Consider the following 20,661-nt stretch of genomic DNA (forward strand, 5'->3'; position numbering starts at 1 on the left):
ATGATAATGTCACATTACAGCACACCACAGTAAAATTAATCTTTGTTTGTCGTTCCCCTTCAATCTCCGACTTTATTAAAACCGTCCTCTTCCTCTCTGTCACCACCAGGTTTGTGGAGCCGATCGATCAGACCGCCTACAAACAGTGGAGCTCTGCTGCTCCTCGTGTGGCACAGAGGGACCAGAGGACACTTTCAGACTCTCATATCAGTGAACAGCAGACAGCAGAAACCTCTGCGGGGACGGAGGAGAAGCAGCTTTCCTTTGCGGAGGTGATGCGACTGGTTCAGGAGGGAAAGGAAGTTCCTGGAGCGACAAAACTGGACATAAAACCAACCAATCAGAGTCCAACTCCTTCTCAGATGGGAAGGATACTGAAACCCTGGGAAATATCCAAGTGACCTTTCACTCTTTGTAGCACTGTGAACTTAAAATGTTTAAATGTCAATGTTTCAATAAAATTCCAACTAGATGACCATGTTAATATTATTAACAAACGCCTCATTTATTCAAGTGCTGTACTTCTACTTGAGTATTTCAATTCAATGCTACTTATTTCTTCTACTTCACTACATGTCAGCGATAAAATATAGTTATTTTTACTGCTCTACATTTAACTGAACTTTAGTTTGTTATTTACTAGATTGATTACTTCAAAATATAATAACTAATAAATTATGATTTATTATTGTACATTAAAGTTTAGTAGTATATAAGTATAGTTAGTAGTATATTCCAGTGATATAAATATGATTCTGAAAGAACTGTTACTTTATATCATATATTTTATTATGTTACATACTTCTTTAATCCAGAAACATCATATATAACAGTAAAAAAAGTGCTTTTACTTTGACACAGTAAATTTGGTTGATACTTTTATCTCCTGAAAATATCTAAAATGCTGCGTTCAAGAGCGCCCTGCAGTATCTTAGCGCCACTATCCGGAATCAGTATGACAGGTTTGATATATTGTTTTTATGTTTATATCATTACTTCCCGGTGAGCCACGTCGGCACTGGGTGGATGATTCTGGTGAACTCATCCATCTCTTTAACAGCTGCAGTTGTGACAGGATGCGAGTCCACAGGAGGCTGATGAGCTCAACATAAAGCCACCGTTTCTCTCCCGGTGTGCCCCGAGTGATTCACTGCAGCACGGTGGGAAACAATGTTGACCTCTTGTGGTGAATTTTAGCTGCTTGTCAGTTGTAACGTGTTTAATCACTTATATAAAATAACGTAAGACGTGACGAATATTCAGCTCAGATTTGAATCCCATCAGCTGATGTTTCAGCGCCAGTAAACTTCAGGTTTCTTTAATATAATATAAATTATCTATATTAAGTTGGAGTAAACTAAACATAATGATTTTTTTTTTTTTTAAAAGAGGGTCCAAGGCACTTTGTACTGAATTTCTGGGTTTTATTAGTCATGGCAAAGATATAAAACAAGTCAAAACTGGATATTTCGGCTCAGCAAAGCTAAATTAATCAGGATCTGATAGAAATAAAAGAAAAAACAGTCAACACCAGGCACGCTATCCTGACTTGCCTTTTGGTTACACATCACACTAATATTTCTCTACATCAATATCTTTAAAAAAAAAAAAAAAACACACACACACACACACACACACACAATTAAACAACAAAATTCTACAAGAAAGGTCGTCGCTTAAAGGCGGAGGTAAAACAATACAAAAGAGACAGAACCAGAAACTGAACAGTACGTGCACAGTTAGCACCGTTAGTGTAGCACCATGAAGTCCTAAACAAACAATCATTGAGGTAAAAGTTTCGACCACATCAGAACACGTTTCAACCGCAGGCCTGTTCGTCATAAACGTCTGAGTAACTGCACACGAGGCAGTGAGGAGACTCAATACAGTGTGCTCCACCACAGGAGAACCAACAGTGACTCAAACTTAACTGTTAAAGCTAACGACAGTACAACAGATGTTTTATTAAAGAATTTAAAAAAGATCAAACCGGCACTTAGAAAACAAAAACAGATATTACACTCAAGGGTTGTATCTCGCTGAGATTGAAAGGACCATAACAGTGGTTTTGTGTGTATGTTTGCATAAAGAAAACACAAGTTCTTACATGTGAGGCTGCAAATAACAATTACTGCCTAATCTGACGATCATTTCCTCGATTAATCGATTAATTGTTTGGCCGTGGCACAATTTAGGTGAAGTCATCGGATGTCAAAATCCCCCAAAATATATAAAATGGCTGTAAAACACAGTTACTGTAATTTCATTTTTATTTTTCAATAACTAGATAAATTATTTTGATGGAAAAACTGAAATTATTAAGTCCAAGATGAACTGATTTGACAGTGATGAAGCTATAAAAGTTCAAAGGTCGAGTTAAAAAGCCTTTATCACCATGGCAACGTGATGGTGATCTGCAATTTTAAAAAGCCGCCATCGTTAATGTCATCAACCCTCCCGATGGGGTGAAATTAGTCGACTTTGAATATTTTGGATTTTAAAGACGAATGCCTCAATATATTTCGGCCTCAATGATTTATTAAAGTGATTATTCACCTTTTATATTATATAAATTAGGTTTCTCATCAATTTCTATTTTTATTTAGGTAGTTGTTTTAATTCTTAAACATTATTTTATTATCATTATTTGATAGTTTTTTCATTATTTCTGTTATTTTTATTTTGGTTATTAACAGCAATCCTAAAACAAAACAAACTGTAGTATACTGTAAGTAAGTTATATTGAGATACTAAGTTTTAATTAGTATCTTGTTCTTACAGTATTCATTGTTTGTTTGAAGATACATGTTGTTCTTGTTTTTATAGTAATAAAAGTTCTTTCACACTAAAACAAAGTAGTGTGTAGCTTATAGTGCGCTGTAAAAGATAGTTATAGATTTAGACAGGTATAGAAACTTTATTATTAAGGGGAGGAAATGTGCAAAACCATCGTTATGATCCTTTAAGGTACGAGAGTCCAATGTTAGCAGACACTGCACATTATGTTTAAAGTCAGACCTCTGCAGTAGTGTTCTTACTACACTAATACTCACACTCAGGGCAGTTTGAATGTTTGTAGAAACATGATATTTTGCATTATCTTGCATAAATAGCTTTTCATTAAAACAGATAAAAATGTGCAGATCCAATGAGGAGAAAATCACCGGTGCACCACAGTGAGGTGAAATGTAATTTGGATTAAAAATGTTTTAAAAAGCAGATTAAAAAAATTGTCTAGAGGGATTCAGTCATAGAAATTAATCACAGCTAACGATTAGATCAGATTTAAAATCCCTGGTAAGATTATACAATAAAACTATATAAAATACCGACAATGTAGGAGGAAAGTTAACATAAAGTACATTCATTAAATACAGGAGAAAAAAAAGCTGTGACTCAAAGTCTCTCTTTGGGTCACTTGGCTTATCGCTGTTATTCTACTGATGTATAAAAATGTCTCTATTACAACTTTTATCACTTCATTGTAAACTCAGTATTTTCACAGCAGGTTACCATGGTGATTTATTAAAAGTAAACCAGCTTTGTGACCCTGGAAAACCTGAGTTAAGCCGAAAGATAGCCGGCTAACCTTCTGAGAACGGCTCGTGATTCAGGCTCGAGTTCTGAGCGACAGTATGGTTTGAAAACAGCACCATCATTTATCAAAAGAGACCTGAAAGAAATAAACCTTAAAACTGAAAAGTGTCGGTGCCTGCTGGTGATAGTGGACGACTGAGAACTCACAGGATTCGTTTCTAAAAGTTAAAACATTAAATGCCAAATGAAACAGGAGAGTTTGAACTACCCAGTGACGCAGGGCAGGATAAGGCAGGAGGTTTTTTTTACCGAATGTTGTGTTCACAGTCGCTATTCACATTCAAAGTAATCCTTCAGCGGAGCGAAGAGGTGACGGATAACAGGGACGCTCCAGGAGCGACCCAGGACTTTCTGCCTCTGCATCCGGCCCATGTTGTTCACGTCCGTGTAGTGTTTGGGGAAGCCAAAGATCCTAAGAGTCAACCACAAGGGAAATATTGAAAAAAAATAGTTGTGACGAGGTAACGACCAAAGTTGTGGCAGAATCTGGCTCAACTTTAGTCTTTTATTTCTTTTTTTAATTATGTTTTTGGCTTTATTAGATAGCAACAGTGTATAAAAACAGACAGGAAAGCAAAGTATGGCTGCAGTGGAAGAGACTTTTAACAGTTTTAATACTTTGAGTTTGTGGGTTTTGCTTCTTGTGTATTTGTAGAGTTTTATGTATTTTAAAGGGCCATCCAGAGACAGGCATTGCAAAGTAGCTAAGACTATAAATGTTGTGGTGTGTGACATTTGTTTATGATAAACGGACTGTACTTAAGTGGCTGCACAAAACATTCAGAGCCCTGTTGCAGCAGCATGTTGCTGAACAACTGAAAAAAGACGCGGGTGCTCAGAAAATAACTCTATATAGACACAAGCCCTGTGTATATATATATGTGTATATGTGTGTGTATATATATATCCTAAACATGAGATCATAGCTCTGATATGAAAATATTTACTGTTCCATTTCGGTGCACCACAGGTAGTCCTCCTTTCCATTCATGTTGACGGGTAGTGGCCCCATCTTGCCCTGTCTTATAGAGTTAGACTTTGTCGTGATGGTGCGGACTTTGTCAAACTGCAGGAAGAGACGACAAATCACAATCAGGGTGTTTTAAGAATCAGAAAGTAAGCTTTCATCCAGGTTTTCTGCAGCGTTCACTGAGTTAGATTTAGGTCTATTTTTTTATATCACAGAGAATACAGTTTAATACCTGATTCAATCAATCAAACTTTTATTTTGTATAGCACCTTTCATGCAGTTTATTACAGTTCAAAGTGCTTCACAGACGACTGACGAGGTGATAATATAGTCTCATAATGGGCAAATGTTTTGCCTGATTTTAGCAAAAACTTAAATTAACTTCATCATATGATCAATTATATCATCAAGAGTTATTGTGTTAGCTACAGGTCTGATATTGCTGACTGAAAAAGGATTGAACAGCCTCCTGCAGCACAATCCACTGCTCCTTTTAGTTTATAAGCGCCTCCCGTCAGCCCGCAATCAGATACAAAATTATATCTAAGATTACAGCAGACAAGAGAAATGCTTTTGTAAATGAAATATAAGACTTTTTTATACCTTCTAAGATCCTTCTTTTGTTTTGAGGAACCTCATTTCAATGCTCTTTAATCAAGATACCCTGTTTCCTGGTTGCTTCAACAACAGCAAACTACAACTGAGAGTAGGAAATGTATAATCTTAATAACTAAATGTTTCTACCTTTGCCTTGCGTCCGACTTCCAAACAATCCTGGAGCGCCACTTTGTCATCTAGAGCTGTAGCCAGAGGTCTATAAGAGAAATGCAGCCGTGTTAAGTGAAAATGTTTCTTAAGGAATACATTTGTGTCTTCCAGTGTGAGAATATGCATGAAGAAAGGAATTAGTATGTACCTGTTCATCCCAGGGAGGTTTCCCCAAAAGTAGCGCGCTCTGTGAGCAGGACTGACTTTCACTGCATCGATAAGAATTGGATTACACTGGGGGAAAAAAGGAAAACACAAATATTGAGCGATAAGACTTAATGCAGTTTGTTCTCTGCCATTGTGTGTGTAATAAAATATATCATCACCTCAAGGAATCTGCAGATATCCGATTTGTCGTTGGCACTCATGAAAACCACGTTCTCAAACAACCAGAAGAACGGACGGTCGTCGTCCTCTTTCGGCTTCAGCATGGTCAATATGCGGTAGAACTCAAAGAAGAGCCTTCCAGTGCCCTCTGCAGGACAAACAGGGAGATAAACACAGATAACTATTAAAGAAGGAGAGTTTATGGGTGTACAGGATGTCTACTGGGACCTTATTCTCTCCAGTATTTTATCTGAAAACTTTAAAAAGACGCTCAGAAGCTACGTACCAAATAATCCTTTTCGAAGAGGATTGACCATGGACAGGTCGTTACACGGACTGCCTCCAATCAGAAGATCAAATGGGCCCCATTCAGCAAGCTGAATTAGAGAGATTAGGTTAAGTTTGCATTTTTATATTGTTTTTAGCCTCTTTGTTATAAATACTCTCAGAAATGAACTAAAATGCACAGATTACAGAGTTAAAGGTGAGTTCAGATTTGTTTTCAGTGGTTGCTGTTTGAGTAATCTTCCTCCAGCTTGTACTCACATGTTTCCTCGTGATGGTACGAACATCATTGACGTATTCGACCTTTCCCTCGTGCTTGATCATCCCCACAGCGATCGAATCCTCACAAATCTCCGAAGCAATGTAGCGCTCCATCTTTAAGCCCAGGTCTTTGAGCACCAGGTATCCTGTCAGGATGCCACAGTAGTTGAAAGCAGGTTGAAATTCTACTTTTGGTTCAGGTAACTGTCTGACTTGAAGCTCCTCTTCTGACTAATGTATAAAACAGTGGTTCCCAACCTAGAAGTCGAGACTTTCATGATTTTAGGGGTGTAAAAAGACTTTAAAATATACACAGTAGGTCTTTTTCTCAGTATTTAGTCAGATTCTGTAAAGAAAACTAAATGAATTGTTATTTTTAAAGTTCTAAACTTTGAAGGGCTGAACACGAGTTATATTCACAGAGCATTCACTTTCTGATAAACGACTAAACAGCTAATAGAACAATGTCTGAGCGTCAGGGAGAAGAAATTAACTGAATTTGTCCAAAAAAAGTCTATTAAGTATGAGTGATTAGTAAAACAAATTAAACAATACATAACAAAGACAGAGAATTGTATAAAAATGTCCTAAAAATTTAAGAAAAACTCATCTCTAATTAATATTCACAGGAAATAATCTGCTAAAAATTCATCCAAATTGCCCATTTTACACAAACTTCCAGCAGTTATTGTGTTCACTGTTTGGGTTTATTGTAAAGTTTGAATTGAATTGAATTTTATGCATAAAATATATCACAGGGGTCGTCAATTTAATCAATGATAGAAAAGAGTCCCTTCAGTAATAAGGTTGGGAACCACTGTTATAAACAACTGGAAGAGTTTATCTGGGTTTACTGTCACATGATGTTGGGAACCAACCTGTTGCAATGCCGTCGAAGAGCGAGAGCACCTTGATCGGTCTGCGCTGATCAGCGGGGATAGACGGGTAAACTCTGTGAGGCTCCTGAGGTGAAACAGAAACCAGTCAGTTAGATAACAGTGCACACAGCCAGAGACAATTGTTATGTGCCTACAAGCTGCTGTATGAGCTGGTTATTTGTTCTGTCACAAAGAAAGTACTAAGAGTGAACTTTCACATTAACTCGTGTCTTTATGTATTTGCAAAATTATAGCTGATCAACATAAAATTAATTGGTAACTATTTTCATAGTCAACTAATTATTTGAGTTGTTTCATGAACAGACACCTCAAGTTTCAGAGAAATATATTTTATTAAACAGTTTTTTCTGTTTTATATCATTTCAAATTCAAATTCATTTTATAGACCAAACGTTCAATTAATCTATTAAATAATCTGCAGATTAATTAATAATTAAAATAATCATTTTCTTTTCCCCCAATCTAATAGTAGCCTAAATTTAATCTTCTCATTTCAGCCACAACTAGAGTAAAAGAGGATTAATTTGCTCATTTAATATCACCTTTAACACACTTTAATCATCTAAAACAAAGACGAAGGTTAATTTGAAGCTTCACTCACATGACTGTATGATATAAATGTATAAAACAGTCGTGGAATCAGGTATTTTACCCATCAAACTAACTAATAATTGAATATGTTTTGATTTAATTCTTGAACTAATATTATGTTGCTGACATTTCTGCTGTTTTACAGGATTTTAAACAAAGCAGGAGACACTTTTACATTGAAACTTAAGTTAAAGTTATTAGGCGTTAATAATTAATATTTTGTATGCTGAAAGGAGAATCATCTTTCCATAATTAACTATTAAACAGCACCAACAAAGTTCTATCTCCAAAATGACCACAGAGCTGAATAAACGCCTCTCTGATAATAAACTTTACAGTGGTTGTAAAATTGTTGTATTGGATAACGCTGGATGTTAAATGATAAACTTGGTGAGAACTTAAGCTGACGTGAACCAGAAACGTGCACTGAGAGAGTAAAAGTGTGGTACATACAAACTCCAGTGCGCTGTTGTTGACAAAGAAGTCTTGAACTTTAACCCTCCAGTCCGGTCTGAGTTTGAGGTTTCCGTCACACTGTGAAGGGTCGCACATGTAGCAGCTCCAGGGATCAACATCTTTCAGCTTGTCAAAGGTTCCCGGGCCCACCAGGATGTCCAGGCAGTCTTTACAGAAACATCTGGGACACAGAGGGAACAAAATGTTAACCGTGCAGACTGCATGTGGTTAGCATGAGCCATCTGAACACAGAGCGACTGGTGTCATTGGCCATGATTGCTATTTCCTAAATTAGGCTGGAGTGTGGTCAGAAATACATCAGGACAACCAGAAGAATGTTTTCTGTTTAGGTGAGAATAACTAACAAACAGGGATGTCCCGATCTGATCTCAAGGAGAGATATCAGGGCCGATCAAGGCATTTTTTTAACTGCTCTGTATCAGCTATATTGAGCTATATTAAGCCAAATCTGATCCTGTGTTTTACGTCAGCTGTCGCACAGCTTTAATGCACAGCAATGTATCGAGTGCAGCCGTCAGCAACTATCAAACTCTGCACTGTCTCCCCTCCAATCTCTCTCCTGTCTGTAAGAGAAACACCCCCTGGTCTTTTACCATGGGCCCAGCCCCTGCTCAGAGGAGTGACAGACAACGGTGGAGAGCTCACACTCACCGCGCTACTGCAAGTTCCACAAAAAGTTTGCAAGCAAAAAGCCAATAAGAATAACTTATTAATGTAATCTGTGCAAAAGATGTACAGACAACAAAAATAAACACCCAACAGAAGTTAATAAAAACACAGGAAGATGTTTTTAAAGGGGGTTTGTTATTTTCTAGCCTTCTTTTTTATTTTCTAAAATTTAAATTATGTTGTGTATCATGACTCAAAATATTAAAATAAAACAATAAACATGGCACGCCGTCTTGAGAGATAACACCTCAGCAGTGTTTACCTGCAGCAGCTGGCGTTGCCGCACAGAATGACCTCTGAGCCGGCACAGCACACGGTGCAATACGACTGGTAGCCGTCTTCATCGTAGCGATACAGCGTCTCTATGAAGTTGTCCTGCAAACAGTAACACGGACGTTTGGCAGCATTTGGGATGTTAATAGCGGCTGTGTTTCAGATGGAGGTTAGACATTCACAAACTGGCACTGGGATGGAGTAAAGCAGACCACATAAAAGTAGACAGAGATAGATCATCAGGTTATTAGTTTACCTTGCATTTTAGACAAAGACCACCTTCAAACAACGGGTGCCTGACTTCAAGCTCAGATGATCCACAAGACAAACAAAAATCTGAAATAACAAACCATCACCATTAACTTAAAATGTTATGTTCATATCAAAGACATTTTTTAAATCACAATCTTCAATACTCAAAACTTACCTTCAATTGTTTTGCCTTTCTCTTTGACATTTTCTCTAATTGATTCTGTAAAATGTAACAAATAGAGAAAAATAATGATGATAATAACATAAAACCAATAGTTTGTTGTTACGTTTGGTGACTAAATGTGGACAAAAGTAACACAAACCTCTGCTATAGGTAATGGCATGTGCAGCTGCCTTATTTTTTAAAACATATTTCCTTTTTGCTGGAGGCTGGCAGTCAGACAGGGCAGAGGAGTCAGAAGAATCTTGATGTGCAGCAGCATCTTGAAGAGATAAAAAGAAAAAGACGGTTGCTAATAGAACCAGACAGACAGACCCTGAACCAGTCGCTGAGGCTTTCTATAAATTTAATTAGTTAATCAGTAAATGTTTATAAATGTGCACCTACCAGGAGGTACAAATCCTTCAGGTCCTGTAGGTAGAAATCCTTCAAAAGCCCAGTCCAGCATCAGCTTCAGCTCCTTTTCTTTATTTTCTTTCGCCTCAGCGAAAGACTTTCCACATCGCTCACCTGCCAACTGCAGATTACAAACATTTGGCACTGAGTTGACACATTCTCCAAGAGTTTCTGAGCCACCAGCTTGACACTACGATACATGAAAACATCTCTGGACCCTGTTCCCTTTGAGAGGGCCAAATGCTCTCTCCACTCTCTGGAAGGTAATTAGTGTTGTGAAACAGTTAATATTTCATTACTCTATTTCCATTAATTATTAAATAACACTTCAGAGAAAAAGCTTGTTCACAGTTAATCAGCCAACCTTCTGATTTCATCCAATTTGAAGTCAAAGAACAGCCAAATAGCCGCTGTGGCCAAATTTCCACATGAAACACAACAACAGTGAGATAAGAATGAATAAATATCAGAAAGGTTGCATTTGAATAGATGGAAACTGGTGGAATAATGGAAAAAACTGAATGGTGTTGAATCTATTTTAAAGGTTAAAATGCACCGATAACAAACAATTGTGAACTCCTTCTCATTTAACTGCTTAAAGTGAAGATTGAGGGAAGTAAATCTGACCTTATTCACCACAATCATGAAGGAAAATGTTAGAAATGACAGCTACTGCCTTATGATGTCAATATTGATGAGACGAGAACTGACCACTAAACCACACGACATTTATGGAGCAAACTCTAGGTGATTTGGTTGTAGTTTTAATATAATGATTTAAAGTATAAACTTTGAAGAGTTATATTCACAGAGCCTTCACTCTCTGATAAACAACCAAAGAGCTAATAGAACAATGGTCGAGAGTCAGGGAGAAGAAATTAAATAATTTTGTTTAATAAAAGTCTATTAAGTATGTGTGATTGGTAAAACAAATCTAAAAATACATAACACAGACAGAGAATTGTATGAAAATCTCCTAAACTCATCTCATCACAGGAAATAATCTGCTCAAAATTCATCCAAATTAGCAATTTCACACAAACTTCCAGCAGTAATGGACCAAAGTCGGTGCAGAAAAGACAGCAGACATGAAGAACAATTAATTATTATTTTTTAATTTAAATTTTTTTTATCTCCTACCTCAATAATCTGGAAGATGGCTTCCTTGTAGGTGGGCAAACTGGCGAAGGAATTTTTGCAGAAGCACTTGGTGAAGGCACTGAAAGCCTGAAGACCCTCCGTGTAGATCTGTAACAAAAAAGCAACGTATAAAAAACAATTCAACACACGTGAAGTGTTTCTGCAGCTTGAGCACATCGCACTGCGATTCTAACCTCTGAGAACATCCCGTCTCCGAACCACTCCACCCTCCGCATACCCGGCGGGGCCGTCTTGGTTTTCCAAGGCATCACCATCCCAGGCCACCAGGAGAACCCCTTCACTTTCCCCCACACAAGTTCTCCGGTCGGAAACCCTTTACCATCCTGCAGAGAAAAGCAGAAGTGATTATTCAAAACTACATTTTCATCCACATTAAGATAAGAATCAAACACATTTTTCTTCAAGATACAACTGTTACATTACCTGATAAACATGTTTCCGTCGTCCTCTTGGTGATGGTTTACTGGACGGTGATGTCTCTTCTTTCTAAAAGTCAACCACAATTAAAACAGAAAGACGTAAAAGGCGAGAAGTAATTTACTTGAGGAGGACTTGGGTATTTCTTATAGATAAAACATGGCTATTACGGTATTTGATGGTTCTAAAACTACCACAACAATGATGATGCAAATTGTTTTTTATATTTTATTTCAAGTGACACACCCAGGAGAGAATTTGTTAAAAACAAGAAGCAAGGGAGCCCTCATTGTCAAGATATGAACATTCGCTTTGGTCAAAACAGCTTAATGTACTGAAATATACTGTATCAGACTAATCGAACTGGAAATATCCAATAACAAACATGGGAAAGGTCTTTTCCAATTTCAGACTTATTGAATTTAAACATGGGAGCCAGCATAAAGCTTGGGAACATGTGTTTTTGCTTGCGTTGTTATTTTTGCCTTATTTCTAATTTGACCACCGTGTGAATAAAGCGAATGATGAATCTGAAATGAGGATGTGTTAGAGGTAGGATTGGATTCTGATAGCCGGTTTTTCAAAAACCAAACAGGAAGTGTTTTCAATGTCACTATCACTCAGTCGTCTCACAGAACAAATATGATTCAATCACCAATAACCAATGTAAAGGTTCCCTGTGGAGTTTTAGACCTCTAGTAGTGCTATGCAGCTGTTGAAGTGTTCACACGTGAGGGCGCATGAGTGCGACCAGGTACGCTGTCCTATCAAGAAGATGCGAGTAAACAAGGAAGTAAACAACGTAAAATACTCATCTGAGGATGGAAATGCAACACGAAGCGAGCTAGTGAACACTGAATGTAAATATTTTCTTTGTTTAGGAGAAAACTCCACCGGGCCCCTTTATATTTTCGCTTTAATTAACACACATTACGCGTTGATGAGCTTCTAAGCTACTGCGGCTGCAGGTCTGATGGTGCCGACTGAAACTCCGACAGCCAGCAACCACATACAAAGTCTTTAATAAACAACGTTATTGTCTACTGAAGCCTTTATCAATACAATTTAAAGGACCAGTGTGTTGGATTTAATGCCATCTAGCAGCAAAGTGGCAGATTGCAACTAACTGAACGCTGTCGGCGTCTGTGTTTGACGACCTGGGAATGAGAAGAAGCTAAATCGAGATTTGATGTGAGATTCAAAAGGATTCAGATTTGATCGAATGCTATCAAGCTCCAACCCTAGTTGTATGAAATTTTAGTTTTGTTCTGGTAGTAGTTCAGAGGGCAGAGAGGCCTGTTATGGACCTGTGGTATTCTGGTAGTATACTTGAGTATACCTACCACCTCAACTTGAGACTCCGGACCCTTTTGGTTGTCCTTATCAAGATCTATGGGCTTGGACCAGTTGTTAGCACCAGCCTGAAACACTGTACGGGCCTGTGGCTTCTGGCGCAAGCTGCTCTCCCAGCCAAAACTCCCCCTACTGGTCCCCTGAGAGACAACACACTCCCATTACACACTCCCATTACACACTCAAAAATCATGCACATGCAAATGTACACCACAACACACACACTCTTTTACATAGAGGGGCAAACTGCACCTCAACAAACCAGTGATTGTGTTGGTCATAAGGATGATAAGGACCAGAAGGTGAGTAAAGGGCAAAAGACTGTTAGTGGAAAGAAGCCAAATATGATGCAGCAAAAATAAGTTTTTTTTTCTGTTATCCACTATTCATGGTGGCTTTAAGTATTTATGGACATTAGAGCTGAGCAACAACTGAGTCCTAGCTGTCATTAAAATCAAGCTTTTTTTAAACCAAGTTGCTTCTTTTCCGTGTAGATGATGTTAGATGAGGCAGAAGACGACACAGAGAAGAAAATGTGTTACCTCTTTCCACAAGTCACAGTGTTCATTCTTTAGCTCTTGGATGAAAGAAACAGAGCATTTCAGTATGTTTCAGAGTTGAGATCAGAGATAATGATAACAGCATTCTGACATCTTAAAACTGTATATATATATATATATATATATATATAAAGACTTACACAATGTTTTTCTTTTCTCTGCCAAAAAGTTACAGTAAGACTTTTAATTTTAGAGTAAATTTATACTTAAATGTACCAAGGCTGAGTCCTTACTACAGACTGACCTGTTGCCCTTTGCTGCAAGTCATCCCCTCTCTCCCCCCTTTCCCCTTTCCTGTCAATCTTCAGCTGTCCTATCCAATAAAGGCAAAAACCCAAAATATATTTAAAAACTAAATAAATAAATAAAAACAAATGACACTAAATAATAATGACCTTCCAGGTGTTAATGGTGTAAATGATGTGAATAAAAAAAAAGTTTAGAATGGTTTTTCTTACGAGTTATCTTTTTAAGGCGGACTTCACACGGCTTCACTGTCACATAAAGGCCATTGGATGGGAGAAAATAGGACACATCTGTAAATAACATGCAGGATCCAATGCATTGACTTAGATCAACTCCTTTAACAAGTGAATCATACAAATCATCATCCCACAAAAGGCGGTTTATTGGTAAATTAAGTAACAATTAAACTTTCTTCTATTGATGGACTATCTTTCTTCTTACCTTCAGCTGGACGTTGGAAGTCTTTTCTGCTGGTGCTGTCGGAGAGAGCGCCGTCAGACATGACGTCACACTCGCTTTCAGTGAAGGCTTCGCTTTCAGAGAACAGAGCGGCATCTTCGTTCTCCAGGGCCTGAGACAACAAAGTGCACAAAGTTGGTTAAAATTGGAAACTAAACACAAACACAGACAGATGAAAGATGTTAATGCAGCTCTTTTATTTACACACCTGAGTGAAAACCTGCTGAGGCTCAAGTGGAGGACAGGGGAGAGACAACAGGGTCAAAACAAGTTTTCTGAAGTTTGAGGTCTGCTTGTTGTCCTTCAGTACGGTGGCCCAGTGTTCCTCCAGTGACACCTCTGTTGAGTTTTCCTTCTTTCCATCTTCACCCTCTCCCTCCCCGGCCAGCTGATACTCAAGGAATTCACTTGTGAGCTGATTGACCTCCTCAGGGGAGCTGCAGATTCCCAGCTTGGTCCCAAGCTCTCCTACCGCCTTCCCCGTCACTTTCAGCCTGCTCTGGGGGTTCAGCAGCTGAGCTATGCTCTTTAGTTCCCCCTCGCCGAAAGGTAGCTCCCTCGCAATGCAACGCATGAGTGCGACGTAGAAAGACGACACATGTTCTTTTAACAGGGGCAGTGCATCTGTAGCCTCTGACTCTTTCAGGAAGTCCTCCACAACTTTCCCACCCGGACAGAGTTCAGAGCTCGCAGCTTGAGGATGTTGGGAGTAGGAGGTGTAGGTGCACAGCAGGCTACAGGCTTCTTCTAGGATGAGCAGAATATTAGCTCGGCCAGCTCCCTCCTGTGTCTGCAGATGTGTTTGGAAACTGTGCAGAGGCTTCAGGGACTGCTCCAGGAACATAAATGTTGCCCTGACTTTGGGATCCTGCAGCTGGGAGCAGATTAACTTGGCTTTCTCATCGTCACAAGACTTAAAGTACAATATGAGATCTGTCCATATTTCCAAGATTTTTGTAACAAACAGGCAGAACTTAAGGCAGCTGGTGTTGAAATGAAATGATGGACTGTCTGCACTGACGTCGGAGTCAAAGAGAGCCCTGAGGTGCTTGTTCTTAGTAGAGCAAGAGGAGTAGTAGGCATGGATATCCGCCATCAATCCTTGAGCCTGATTGGAGAGCTCCTTAACGCCAGCATGGCAAGCAGCATCAGCCATGGTGTACAGCCCTCCTAAGGCTACAATGTTCGGCTTGAGTTCCCTGAGCTGCGAGCAGATCTGCTGTGAGGCCGCATCATTGCTGTCAGAATAAACAGCGACAAGATTATCTGTTGGTAACCCGAATTTCTTCAAGGTCTCCACCACTGCTGCTGCTGTTTGATCTCCTGCACCACCCACTGACTGAAGAGCATCCAGAAATCGGATGCAGTGCTGCGAGGCTTCGACATCAAAAAACCCAACAAGGACCACGGAGACAGTGTCATCGTTTCCCAGTGTTACCCCTCCATAAACGTATAGACAGTAAGGAGTGTGCTGGCAAACAGATGTGATATCTTTGGGGTATTTCAACCCCAGCTTGCAGCGTGCAAAATGTCTCGACACCTGCTCACCTTTTGCCGAGCCGGTGTAAAAGTGTTTGTAAATGAAGCGAATAGCTGCGTCGCTACAGGGCAGCGGCTCAGAGGCTCTCTTGGACATTTTAGACCTTTTCTTGTGTTTGTTTGTATCCATGTGTCGCCTAAGTTCAAAAATGCCTTTATGAAACGTGCTCAGGCTCCTGTCGCAAGAGCGGCAGTAGGTATACTGCTCTCCGAGGGTACTGCGGTCGGCCCAATCAAACATAACCTTCCACTTTTCGGTGTAAGGGTGTATTGGTTTGGTCGTTCCATTGCTGTTCTCTTTAGTGTCTGATTTTTTTTCTGATAGAGAGAAAAAATATATGTTATTAGCCAATTACTGTCATTGAAATTATCAAAACACAATGCACTGCCTCATTTTACTATCACAGGGAAAGAAAATGTTATATTTACGCGATTTGGGAGATGCCACGATAGGGGTTATATCATGGCTGTGCCGAGCTTTCACGGGGTCGTATTCCTCACTTTTGACATTTTCTGTGTAGAAAGCTTTGAACCACTTCAGCATCTCAAAGTTGCTTTTAAAATCCCCTTTTATGAGCTCCTCAACTGGAATGGTCTAAATCAAGACAAAGCAGAAAAATAAATATAGCTTCCACATTGAACAACAGTGATACAATATAAAATGAAATAAACTAATAAACTAAAAATAGGAAATTCATCACCTACACTTGAATACACATTCTTTCATAGCAAATAGTGCATCTGAAGCCAGTGATTCAAAGAAAATTCCTTGTGACAAGTCCAGATTTTTCAATGGCAATAATCTGTAGTTGATTAGGTTAAGTTAAAGGAATAGGAATTTTAAGAATATACTTTTTTTTCCTGGAGTTAAATGATAAGATCGATACCCAAACAAAACCTTTAAAGAGAGCTTAAAACTATAAACATCTAGCCTGGCTCTCTCCACCACCAAAGCTCATTAATTAACATGTTATATCTTGTTTGTTTGATCTGTACATAAATAGAAATGTAGAAATTGTGTTTTTCACGGGGAGTTACATGCTGGAATTATCTTTTGGCCTGGAGCAGCTCCTTACTGTCGTCTTTGTTTAGCTGCACGGTTGCCAGACAGCCAGTGGAGACACGTGGCTACATATAATCTTATCATTAATAAACTGTTTTATGTACTCAGGAATTTAAAAACATTGGCAAATTATTTGTTTTACTCTTAATGGATCGATATTGGAAACTAACTCCTTATACAAAACAACAGAGGAATAAAAAAAAGAAGAAAGGAAGTGTAATGCTACTCTACTAGAGAAACAGTGCATACCCTTGTGATACCCTTCTTGCTGAAGGCCTCATGGAGGAGACTGAAGTTGTGCTTGCACTCATCCTCACCTTGTGCATCAAACTTCACCTTGGTCATGTCAACAGACCCAGGAAAAACCCAGTCCATGATCTGACAGTGACACGCACCTGTAGGATCATAGACACATAAAAGACCGTTCAGAAAATGAACACTCTTATAGTCACATAGACCAAATGTGTACAACACAGATCCTCCATCCAACAGCTCACTGTGGGTGTTTCTGTTTCTTGAAGACCTCTAACTGCAGTGTAGACCTTTTGTTTTTAAATAAGTACACTGCATTATCTATGGCTGCTTCACAATAAAAGCCTAATTTAATACGAAGCAACAGCAGGAAATTAGCAGTAACTTCACACGGCTCAACTACAGCTGTAATGAGACTGTAAATCGATCACTTAAGAGAAAATTAAAGTTGATATCTGCAAGTATCAACAGACACAGGAGCAAAGCGGGCTACACCAAAAGCTGCATTAGTTCTGTTCACACTGACCTGAACCCATCTCCTGCACATCTTTAAAGTTGGTCTTCAGCAGGTCGTTGACCCAGGTCACTAAATAAATGCGACTGGATTTATCCTGGGCGAAGTCTGGAGTCACAACCTCTGTACTCGCCATCTTGCAGCTCTAGAAAACAATCACATTTTAAAAAAATAATATTACGAATGATTGATTAGGTAATTAAAACAGTATAATCATAGTCAACTTATGATCATGTTCCCATCTGTCCCGAACATAAAATACCATTTGGTTGTTGCGTGTCTGTGGTAGAGCAGGTCACCCACTAATCGTAGTGTTGGTGATTTTATCTGCGGCTCCGAACACTGAACCCAAATTTGCATCAGATGGTCAGGGCTCCACCTTCTCATGCAGCTATCTGCCAACAGTGTGAGTGTGCTTCTGTGTTTGTATGGAAATGAGAGGAAAATGATTAAGCTCTTCGCACGAAAGCACTACAGTGAATAATCCTTCATTCATCTGGTGGTTTTCTTATTCGTAATATTATATTAATTTGTATTAAGCTTGGTTGAGTCCTGTGTTTAAATGTGAACACCACACACCAGATGTTCTGTGAGCCAATGCCGCCAGCAACAACGCAGTTTCTACTATATTATTCATACAATTCTGACACCTGCAATGATCTATATCTTAATTTGCCTGGATGCGAGCCTTACGCAAACTTGTTTTTGTTTCACACTATTATTCACTAGAAAACATGGCTGTCAGTACCACCAAAGCTGGTATTGACCTCTATCCCATGACTGACTTCCAGGGGTGGTGGGTGGGTTCTAATCCCCTTTTGTTTCAATGTGGGGATAAAGGCTGAGGGCTCTCTGTCAAATAAGCTTCACGTTTGTTTCTTGTACTCGTAACAGAACATTTGACTCTGAGCTGTGCTGTTGCCGAGTACTAATAGATATAGAAACTTAGATAATGCGCTCTCGATTTGAACACATTGGAGAGGTCAAGATCTGCTGATTAAAGGTCCAGTGTGTAACATTTAGGAGGATCAAAAAGGCAGAGATGGAATATAATATTTACAGGTATGTTTTCATTAGTGTATAGTTGTGTTTTCGCTGTGAGCGGGTCCTCTTCTATAAAGTCCACCATGTTTCTACAGTAGCCGAGAATGGACAAACCAAACACTGGCTCTAGATTGAGGCTCATGTTGGTTTTTGCAAGTTTCACGACCACCTTAGTTTCTCCTCCGTGCTTGGAAAAGTGAGGGTGAAGCGATGGAGTTGAGATCTGCAACTACACTGCTAGATGACACTAAATCCTACACGCTGGTCCTTTAACATGAGTGAGAGATTTCACTACAGAACAACTCGCTTAATTCTGAAGCAATTATCATGAAATCTGGTTTGTTATAAACATAAGAGATTAAACCTACCACTGGTGGCTCTATGCCATCACCTGTTGGGAAAACGCTGCAGGCATGGACGTTTGCAAATTCAAACAATTTTAAATATTTAAAACAGTGCACTGATAACAAAGAACCCAGCCACTGCCAGTCAGGCCTTATGAATACATGTGTACTAGTGTGTTTGTGAGGTGAGGCATAAAGTATGAACTCATGTTACTCGAATTTCCCTCGGGATAAATAAAGTCTCTATCTATCTATCTATCTATGTTGGGCTTCAAATTACAGTCTAGCTCAGGAAACCGGCAAGAAAAGAAATGTGTAGGAAAAATAATTCACCTGTTGAATTATATTTATTAATATATCACAAAAACAAGCAACCAGGTGTCTTTATAACAGTATAATAGATCTAGAAATCAGTTTTTATTTAGAGAAGCTGTTGCCTGTTGCAGCAGTTCCCAGTGGAAGTTGTTAACAATCAGGTTATTGTTTTGGGGGCCATAGAGTTGATTACATCCACCCTCCTTGTAACTTAATGAACTCCAATATCACGCTCAGTTTCTCACATTCAAAACAAACCAAATCTCATGAAAATCAGTTCAGCATTAACCGAGTTACAGGAGCTTTTTGCAGCACAGTCTGCATCTCTCAGCATAGTCAACCAGCAGATCTTCACCTCTCCAACATGGCGACCGCGCAGACGTATAGCGGCGCTCACAGAGGCATTTATATTATCTATGTACTAACCAACAGGCCACTTGCACGCTGCTGCTGCTGTCTCTCTATCTCCTCCCCTTTTCCCCCTTCAATGTATGGAAAACTTAAATGAAATCTCGCGTTGTCCAGTTTTGTTGCCGCGAACGTCTCCCTCCCTCCCTCCTTCCCTCCCAGCCCTGAGCACGTTTCCCTCTTCACTACCAAGAAAACTTAAAAAGACCTTCAAACATAACACCACCTATTACTTCTACTTGAAGAAAAACAAACACACACAGAGTCCCACAGTCCATTCATTCATTCATTCACACTACAGCCTCCTTCCTTGCAGGGTCCCCCCCCCCATCCAGTACATGCACGGTGCTGCAGCCTGCAGCCCCACATGAGAGCAGCAGGGTTCAGTGTGTTTAAAAACGATACATTGAAGCAAATACTTCAAACAGAAAAAGACACAAAACAACAACAAACACTCAGATACAGATTAGTAACCGGTATGTGTGCGCGTTATTACAGCCACTGGCAGAAAGTCAATCCAGATGAGGAAGTCGGATCCTTACTGCTGGTTTTTTTTTATGCCGGTCTTTGTGTTTTGTGAGCCAGTTTGGATTAAACACAAACAAAGGCAATAAAAAGCTGTAACAATATGACCCTGTGTGTTTGCCGTCCGACCGTACAGGACGAAACACAGCACTCACACTCACACACGCTGTATATAAGAGGCTATTCTTGTTTATAGGTTTGGTAACTTACCTCACTGGTTCCCTTACAGATTTACATCCTACGCTATAGGGCGCAAGCACTCCTTCTTTTTGGGGGTGGGAAGGAGGGGGCGTGTACCGTCTCACCAATCAGGCCCCCCAAAAAAAATAAAATAAAATATAATAAATATATTAAATATATCTTCTTTTCTTCAGCGCTGTTAACGAATCTGTCTGTTTTTATTCTTTTACATATTGCTATTATTTCCGATTTATTCCCGTTTGTTAAAGAAAACCGAGAGTGACTCTCCTCGCCCCCCCCCTCCCAGCTGTCCACTTGGTATCGCTCAGTCTTGT

At 39.2% G+C, this 20,661-nt stretch overlaps 1 protein-coding gene across 10 annotated transcripts; it reads right to left on the bottom strand.

Moving 5' to 3' along the window:
• Nucleotides 1-1,403: 1,403 nt before the first annotated feature.
• dnmt3ba (DNA (cytosine-5-)-methyltransferase 3 beta, duplicate a) lies at nucleotides 1,404-20,424 on the bottom strand. 10 transcript variants are annotated; one of them, XM_051425462.1, is made up of 28 exons: nucleotides 20,357-20,373; nucleotides 17,773-17,928; nucleotides 17,523-17,655; nucleotides 16,994-17,139; nucleotides 16,111-16,276; nucleotides 14,351-15,999; nucleotides 14,125-14,254; nucleotides 13,896-13,973; nucleotides 13,682-13,750; nucleotides 13,420-13,454; nucleotides 12,868-13,017; nucleotides 11,531-11,593; nucleotides 11,281-11,430; nucleotides 11,087-11,194; nucleotides 9,938-10,067; nucleotides 9,693-9,812; nucleotides 9,545-9,589; nucleotides 9,374-9,453; nucleotides 9,107-9,219; nucleotides 8,152-8,335; nucleotides 7,087-7,171; nucleotides 6,209-6,354; nucleotides 5,949-6,039; nucleotides 5,662-5,810; nucleotides 5,484-5,569; nucleotides 5,312-5,381; nucleotides 4,545-4,663; nucleotides 1,404-4,009 (listed from the first exon to the last, which is right to left on the bottom strand). In XM_051425462.1, the coding sequence occupies exons 2-28, from the start codon at nucleotides 17,773-17,775 to the stop codon at nucleotides 3,868-3,870; spliced, it is 4,440 nt and encodes a 1,479-aa protein (XP_051281422.1). In that variant the 5' UTR covers nucleotides 17,776-17,928; nucleotides 20,357-20,373; the 3' UTR covers nucleotides 1,404-3,867. The 10 variants fall into 10 exon arrangements, with proteins under 10 accessions (XP_051281422.1, XP_051281423.1, XP_051281421.1 ...); XM_051425463.1 differs by lacking the exon at nucleotides 17,773-17,928 and having other exon boundaries at nucleotides 20,357-20,424; XM_051425461.1 differs by lacking the exon at nucleotides 20,357-20,373 and having other exon boundaries at nucleotides 17,773-17,997.
• Between the last annotated feature and the right edge of the window lie 237 nt (nucleotides 20,425-20,661).

This window comes from Dicentrarchus labrax, unplaced genomic scaffold (genome assembly GCF_905237075.1).
Source record: "Dicentrarchus labrax unplaced genomic scaffold, dlabrax2021, whole genome shotgun sequence".
NCBI lineage: Eukaryota > Metazoa > Chordata > Actinopteri > Moronidae > Dicentrarchus > Dicentrarchus labrax.